Source organism: Ruditapes philippinarum, unplaced genomic scaffold (assembly GCF_026571515.1).
Source record: "Ruditapes philippinarum isolate M1 unplaced genomic scaffold, ASM2657151v2 ctg10532_1_1_1_1, whole genome shotgun sequence".
Lineage (NCBI taxonomy): Eukaryota > Metazoa > Mollusca > Bivalvia > Venerida > Veneridae > Ruditapes > Ruditapes philippinarum.
Genome location: NW_026863936.1, coordinates 54838 through 63844, shown reverse-complemented (window position 1 = coordinate 63844; position 9007 = coordinate 54838). Strand labels below are relative to the sequence as shown.

The window sequence follows — 9007 nt, the reverse complement described above, 5'->3', positions numbered from 1 at the left end:
CTAACTGAGTGGGGCGGACGGGGATGAGGAATCAGACATATTTTTTTTCTATGGCCTAAGTACTGTGAGCACAATCATAATACATAATACAATAACTATTATTATAAATATTCAGCTGTTAAAAAACTCTTGCATTTATATTAATTGTGAAACTAAAAGTCTAGTAGTTTTCGACTAGTTTTAAATATTTGGGCCCTGTAAGAAAACAGAATATAAGACAAATACCGTCATATTCATTGATAGCTTCATGGGGTTTTAACCTCATCAAGTTTGTTGGTAGACACTTCATTGGTATCAGCTATGTTGCTACTTTTTTTGGCATTATTTATGTCATCATTTTTATATCATCATATTCTCCAATATCTACAATACAAGCAAACAAAAACTGCTATAAGAAATATTCAGGCAACAACCTTACTATAATTATTAGGCTATAATTGTCATATATCCTATCTCATTTCAAAATGTATCAATAGCTCTCTCAAAAAGTGACCAGTTATCAATAATAGAAAATCAGTTTTCAAAATGATGACCAAAACACAAAGTCTATAAAGAAAACAATATTCTCTGCCTTCTCTGTGAATTAACCCAGCCACAAATAGAGCGCAATTGAAGTATACTATAAGTATATTTGAAGCTCACAGGTGAAGTATATAAGAAGCATGGTTGCAGTCCCTACTTCATATGCGCTTTCATTTATTTGATGGTAAATGCTTATGCAAACACATAGGTGAAGCTCCTTTGCAGTCCCGTTCGAATTATGCTAATTAGGCTTCAAATGTGCTTCTTAAAAAGTATCTTCGAAGTACCCCTTGGAAGCACATTTGAAGCATACATATTAAATGCATTCAGTGTAATTATGAAGCACACTTTAAGCCCATTAAGAAGTACAGATGAAGTCTCCATGACAGAAGTATACCTGAAGCTTCTCTTTGAAGCACACATGAAGCTTCTCTTTGAAGCACACATGAAGCATATTGTTGAAGTACAGATTAAGTCCCAGAGTAAAAAGTACAATTAAAGCCCCACTACAAAACTAAAAATAAGAAATCTTGAAGCATTTTACAAAGCACATTTTTTTAAAGCACTAAAGAGTATCATTAGAAGGCCTATTTGAAGTTTAAGAAATGTATTATTTCCTCCAAATATCTTATCAATTTTATGTTACTAATTGCATCTATAGAAATAAGATATCTACGGATAATGCAGCCACTATAGCACACAAAGTTTACAAAAAACAGAAAGAAGATGATCACAATGACTCACTTTCAGCACTACATTGCTCAAGTGAGCCAACAATTAAAAATACCAGTACTAGGAAATACAAATTTACAAATATTCTGGGCAGTTTTTAAGCAATAGATTCATTTTTGTGATTAAAGCATGAACATATGCATTATCATTAAAGAAAAACATTTGCAAATTATCTATGACAGCAAGTGGCGCTTTCTCAGACTTTACTTAACCAAACAAAAAGGAACAATGACATATTTTTAAGGGAACATTTAATTCTTTCAACTAATAATTTCATGCATGATAAACAATAAAAAAAAACACTCAATTAAAAAGTCCTTAAGAAAATCTAAAACTACTATAAAAAAGTCACTATAACACAGTTTTTTTTTTTTCAATTATGCTAAGTTGAATGTCATTTCACGGTCATCATAAACCATCCATTGTTGAAAATACAGTATAAGTTCTATTTTGTATCCAATATCAATTCTTCTTATACTGTCACTTTAGTTGTTTTTTTTGCTTTGCATCGTTTGGAAGTAAGGCTTGACCGCATTGCCTTCATAATATCCCCCCTTCGTGTTTCTGAGTTGTAAACAGAAAAGGCTGAAATAAAAAAAGCTAAACTGTGAGTCTCCTATCAAAACAAGTTTCATCAAGCATATTAAAATAATCATAGATCAAACTGTCAGAGGAGACAGCATGCTCGACTAATTAAGTAGTGGACTTGGTCAAGAAAAGCTGAAAGCTTAAAAAGAAATTGTTATATGAAATAATAAATGCAAATTAATTAAACTATCCGTGTGATAAAATCCATATTGCTCACACTGTAGGCAATATAGTTTTGCTGACTCACAGTGTGATATATAGCATGCCATTTTGCCTCAAAATAAACAAATGAGCCGTGTCATGACAAAACCAACATAATGGGTTTGCGACCAGCATGGATCTAGATCAGTCTGCGCATCCGCACAGTCTGATCAGGATCCATGTTGTTCGCTTACCAACTCTATTACAAGTAGAGAAACTGATAGCGAACAGCGGATGCGCAGACTGGTCTGGATCCATGCTGGTCGCAAACCCATTATGTTGGTTTTGTCATGACGCGGCTCAAATATCCTCTATACAAGTCTCAATACCAGAAAAGCTTTAATAATACGTTCAACTTTTTTGCACAATAAAGCATGTATGAGACAATGTAATGTTTCCTTTTCAATATGAATACCAAAGATCAATAAGGGTATAAGGAAACTTTTTTCTAAATTAAATGTAAAGATTGAAATAAGACATCATAAGGCTGCACTTAAGTATGGAGATGTATACTACACTTGTTCCTGTGAGGAAGCACTTTAAGACTGACCTTGTGTTTGTTTTCATATTAGCTAAAGAATAATTTTATTGTACTTACCAATAATGGCTTCCACAATTTGTTGGTTGAGCGGACGGTAGAGGGAGGTCTCAGATTCAGTAAGACTGCTCTGCTGGAGCTGTTCTGTTGTGAAAAACACAGTCAGTAAATATCTCGCTATTCTTTTCCCGTCTTTCCCTCCCTGTGGACTGGATGTTGACTTATTAAGTGATGTGTAGTGTTGGTCTTTATGTAGAAACACATTAGTTGCAGGAAATAATTCTTCCATCTGTGAAAGTATAGATAACATTATTTTAAAAACAGTTTATTTTTTAAACAATCAAAGCAGGTATCTTATCACCCACAAAACATTTTAAAATTAAAAGAAGAAATGTTTTTGAAAATCTTAGAACATTTTGTATAGAATGAAATTAAGTTGTTAGGCACTGCAAATGATAGTGTTGGAAAAAAAGGACATTTTGACTGAATTCACTATTGATTATTCCGGATACTCTAGCAATTGATAATTAAAATTTTCAATGTAATGTTCTGATTCATTTAAAAACAACAATCATTCGCTATATAATGCACTAATTACAACTTGAATGTAGGAGGCTTTGACGAATAAACTCGCCTGCTTGCATTCGCGTAAAAGTTACGGTCGGGCAATTAAAAAATTGATCAAACTCAATCCAGGAGGGCGAGGAGATTCTCAAGATCTAAATGATGGTTCTCTACATATTTAATATAAATGAAGTTATTCCATAAAAAATCAAACAGCAGACGCCATTTCAAACATAATACTGTCAACTGAAAACCGACCTTATCACTAAGTATGACCTTACCGAATGTGTATGATGAATCGATTCTGTGACAACAACCAAATGTGTATGATGAATCGGTGACAACAGCAGCATTTGACAATGTTTTACACATACGCATTCGGTAATGTTCTATACTTAGCCAGAGCAGTGAGTTTGATATTTTAGCAGAGTATGTTAAAATTTGAATGGAACAAGTATTCAGTCTATATTGAAGATTATATAATAAAAGAATAAAGATATAATAAATATAATTGAAGAAAATGTAGCCAATTATATCGATATAGACCGGTAATTTTTGTATTCGATTTTTACAAATTAAGTCCGTCAAAATGGAGGGTTGAGTGACCCTCCAAATTTACATGCCCTAAATTTAACACACTGTTTAATGAGGGGCAAGTAAATTTGGAGGGTCACTCGCCCTACAGGTGGGTCGCCCTTCAAAGTAATGATGAAGTTCACTATGTTTCACGTTTTTTTACCTGACTAGAAACAATGACATTTGCTATTAAAGAACCATGCCTTCAGATTCATGCTAATTTTCATGAACATTTTGAAAATGTATTTAAAAGTAAAATACTGTGAAGTGAACAAAGAAAGTAATTTACACATTGCAAACGGCACTTACAATCCACGTAATTAATCAAATGAGGTAAAAATATACATAAATATTTGTTTCAAAGCACAACCAGTAAACTTTACAATTTTTGAAGATAACTATTTTGTGTTGCCCATGTTAGTAAAAACTGATCATGTTGCTGTTAAAGATTATCTGACAACTAGTAGGCCGTAAGCCATAATTATTCTACATTTGTTTTCGTTTTTTGTATGCAGTTACGGGGCTGTATGTCCATTCTCCCCAGCAAAAACCCTAGAAATACTAGTATAACAGGTTGAAAAGCTGCTGTAGAAAAATATCTCTGTACTTACTCCATTTTGGGAAGCAAATTCTGCATCATACACTCCAGCAGGAGGCCGTGCATACTGTTGACTGGCCATTTGCTCTTCAGAATTCAGAGAAGCTGCAGTTAAAGATTAATAACTTTTATGCTTTAACAATAATCAACTTACCTATTTATAGAAGTGTTACAGAATACTGTATTAAGTACGTAATAGAATACTGGTAAATCTTCCTGAAAACTGTCGGACTGTCAGGCATGACCAATAAATATTCATAAGGCTTAAGATTTTTACGCTTCAGAAAATCTGATTGGCAAGCAGTAATTGAATAATAATTTTAGGGGACAAGGGACAATAAATTCCTAATATACAAAATTTTGATTTGTTTTGATTGGCAGTAAAAATTTTTAAGTAGCAATGGAATTTTATGGGATTGAAACATAACATTATACTATTCAAAGCCTTATAAATTTGAACTTTTCAAGGGATAAAATAGCTTTTTAAAATCCTAAGTTAACTAGCATTTAAAGATATACTTTTTAGCATGAAAAGATCATGTTTTCTTACATTTCACTAAAAGTTCTTCAATCTGGCTCCGAAGTGCTCTATTCTCTTGCCGGAGTGTTTCACAAGACTCACATCTGTTTCGTGGTTGTTTTGCTGCAACTGTTGGGTGACCTTTTGCATTGACTACTGGTTTTTCAGAAAAAGACAATGACCTTGGTAGAGTTTTAGCTGTTCTGACATTTTCAAAAAGAGAATGAGATTCTGTTGAAGCAGGTGATGACTGAGGTGATGGTGACAGAAACTGATTACTATCACCAAATAATGAAGGAGAGACTGGTTTAAGTGATGCCAAGGTTTTCCTGGGTGACCTTCTCAGTGGTGATTGAGACACTGATGCTACAGTTGTTGATCTGGGTGATCTTCTTAATGGGGATTCAAATACTGTTGCTTCAGTTGTTTGTGATTTCCTTGGAGATCTTGGTGAGAAAAGCGAGACATGTGCTGTTCTATGAATAGGAGATCTCTGCGGTTCTGACAGTTCACTGTCCATAACAGCAATTAGCCTTTCCTTTTTCTTCTTCAAAACTTCTCTCTGTGTTTCCTTTTCTTTTAATTTCTCAGCTGCTTTCTTTTGCTTTTCTGACTGAGCACTGTTTGTTTCTGCTTCTTTACTTCTTTTGTGCCTTTTTTCTGTAAGACAAGATGATCAAGGGGTTTGACATATTGTATACAATGTATAGCCAAAAAGAACATCAATTTTGAAAGCTGGTCCTTCCAAGACTTAAAATTTAAGAATGCTTTTTTTCCTTCATAAATCAAAGTTAATATATACTGTAAATAATGACGGAAAATCTATGTATTAATTTCAAACTTTCTTCTACCTGTATTTTTTTTAATGGAAATTTGACTTTGTGAACATAGAGCAACAAAACAATGCAAAATTCAAATTTCAAAGGGGCATGCACAATTCAATTTCATAATGATTTATATAGTTTAGTTTTTTTGGGAGAAATTCTTTTCAATGAAATACTCCTTAAAAACCTACCTTTCTGAGACTCAACCAGAATGCTGGAGTTCACATCTTTTATCAAGGTTTCCATTTCCTTCTCCAATTCTTTCTTGTTAACTATAATGTAAAATTATAAAATAATAATTACATAATAATTATGAAATCAACAGTTAAGCATCAAATACAGAATGACAGTATATTTTTTACAATTATGGCTGCTCAAAAATCTGATTTGTATAATTTCAGCGATTTTTTTCCCTATAAAAGTGGTACCGAGTAACGGACCCATTCACAATCACAAACGGACCTTCACAATTTTCAGACTGGGTCTGACGGAGCCGTTCACAATTCTGATGAAATTTCACAATTCCGATTAATTAAGACTTTAATAACGTATTATTTCCTCTCTTCTCATGATGCTAAAATTTTGATGTTGTGCTTTGTTTATCTAAAATGCATTTATGATTTAGCAAACCACTGATTTCCGGTGCATTCGCCCTTTAAATGTTCGTACCGTTTAAATAAGGAAATTCTAGGGACGAATCAAATTCAAAACTGAAACAAGCGTCTGGTAATTTGTAAACATCATTCAAAATGTCTCATAACAGTAAATACTATGTAATTATATGTTCTTAGTCTTACTGCTTAATAAGATATTAACAATCTTAATTAAAAAATTCACAATTTTTTAAGAAACAACGCTTTTTTTCACAATTTTTATGATACCAGACTGATTCACAATTCAGGGAAAAAATCGCTGAATCTATTCACATAATTGCTGGTTCTTTCTTCTAAATTCTAATGTCTAATACTGTGCGTTATCAATTTATTTATATCTACTAGTACTTTGCACCAAATATCCTTGTCACACTGTATATTGACAAATTTTATTGCTCTTTGTATGCCTCTGTGTAGACAGCATAATTATATCAAAGACTCTTGCCGAGAGACCTTTTGATCATGAAAAAAGTCAGGTACATCCCCCCCCACCCATTGGTTAATAACCTTGTCTGTTTGTGTTACTGTGAAAATGTTAACAATGAAAGTTATGATGAAAACATGAAAAAATTTTAAATAATAAAGTAATCATTCCTAGTAATATATAATTAAGGGTCGAGTTGACCCGCGCCAAGTCAGAATAGGGCCGAGCTGACTCGGGGGGTCGAGTATGTTTTAGGCCGAGCTGACCTTGTCAAATCAGTTTGGCTTAACGATGAATCTATGAAATTCACATGTAACAGGGTCATTTTTTCGTTCTTGAAACGTAATATGATTATATGAAAAGAACAATAAAAATAAGATTTGGTTTTACCTCCTTTTTGGAGAATTTTCGCAGGAAACGTTTTTCCTTGGAACTTCGCTTCAACTTCCTCTCCTAAACGGTATTCTTCGAACTCTCTCCGAGGTTTGACAACATTTGAGAACTTAATGACACTGTATGCCCCTTCTAGGACCCAGAGCACTAATATAAACATTGTTAGCGCTGAAATTTGTATTAAAACTTAAAAAGAAATCCTGACAATGTTTTCGCTGCTTTGATGTGTTCCATCCGCCAAAATTTTGGAATCGACCAATGAAAAATCTCCTTTGTGCTGGGATGCTGGAACGGACCAATGAATTATCAGGATGCATTTTCCGGAAGTTACTCACAACAATGGCGGCTTGGAATCGCTGAATGACGGTGTCTACGACTTTATTTCGCATTTTTTGTTATTATTGAGGCGTGGAGAACTAAATTTTTGTACAAGAAGGTAATGACGTGATATTGATTATAAATATTGGTTATATAAGTATTTAAAAGTCATCGACAACTGCAATGATTCGTAAAATAAGGAACCGGAAGATGGAATTATGAAAATAAGAAAATAACTTGTTCAAATATCGTAACCATCGTCAAGAAAATTAAAACGAACTTTAAAGATTTTTTCTTGGCTAAAATATTTTTTATAACTAATTAAGCCTGCTTAGTGTAATCGTTCACGATTTTCATAATGAAGAATATAAAGAAACATTTCAATTTCTGATTTTGTTGAAAAGTAGGACGTTGGCAGGCTTGTAATATTTACGTGTCACGTTTATTGTTCATATTGAATTTAAGTGAGTAAATGAATAACTCAATGTGAGTAAATGAATAACTCAATGCAAGCTTTTGTATATTAGACAGTGAGCAACTGTAGATAAATTTTTTTCACACAATTCGATTTGGTATTGTTGATTGTTGCAATCATAGGTGTTTGGTGTGTTGAATTTGGTCACTACTCCCAGGAACCAACCCCCTCTACAACCCTCCTACCTCTCAAAACCATGTAAAATGCAGTTTTTTTTCCCATTCAAAACTTATTTTAATATTTGCTATATAATAGTATATGCTTTAATTAATTCAATTTCCTTTATTTCCCACCAAAAAAAATAAAAAAAATGATACATATATTAAAAAATATATGTATCAATTTTTAATTATTTTTTTTGTGGGAAATGAAGGAAATTGAATTCAAAGCATATACCAAATATATAAACAAATTTCAAATTAAAAATACTGCAGTTTGCCTGGTTTTGAGAGATGGGACAGTTGTGGAATGGGTGTGGGTCCCGGTGGTAGTGACCAATCAACACGCCAAACACCTATGTTTGCAATGAGAGCTTTAAATGCTAAAATAAACTGTTTGCAATAACCAGTAATTCCATGGCAGTAGGCTTTAATGAATATGAAAGGCAAAGCCTATGAATGAGGAAGTCGGATAAAAATATTTTCTTAATTTTTTATTTTACATTTTTTGTTGAAAATCGGGACATTTGGTATTTTAATAATTTTTATGCACTGCTTTTGTTTGAGACGGAACACCTTGGCAATTATTATTCAGCAGAAAGTTTGCGATTATTCTGTTACTTCTGCTTATTGGAATACCCAGGCATTAAACATTGAATTACATTAAAAATGGCATCGCCCAATTGGAAATGATACTTAAAATTTCACTGATAGGTATAGAATTCTATATATTATTTAATGTTTTATATTTCCTTTCCTTTTAAATATACAAATGTAGTTTATAGCCTGGCAAGCCAAAGTCGGGGGACCTCGGCTGTCACATCCCTTTATCATCTTTTCAAGTTTATCAATATCATAAGTAACCCCTATGTCATAATGATTCCCTTTTTGTCTTTAAAAAAATTCAAATCAATTATATTTCC

The 9007-nt window shown here is 32.9% G+C and overlaps 1 protein-coding gene across 1 annotated transcript; it reads right to left on the bottom strand.

Moving 5' to 3' along the window:
- Positions 1 to 339: 339 nt before the first annotated feature.
- On the bottom strand, positions 340 to 5999 carry LOC132723879 (uncharacterized). Its single transcript, XM_060708681.1, has 7 exons — positions 5855 to 5999; positions 4870 to 5499; positions 4333 to 4424; positions 2642 to 2870; positions 1733 to 1839; positions 920 to 1036; positions 340 to 363 (listed from the first exon to the last, which is right to left on the bottom strand). Exons 1-7 carry the CDS (start codon positions 5907 to 5909, stop codon positions 340 to 342), a joined length of 1254 nt encoding a protein of 417 aa, XP_060564664.1. The 5' UTR covers positions 5910 to 5999.
- Positions 6000 to 9007: the final 3008 nt, after the last annotated feature.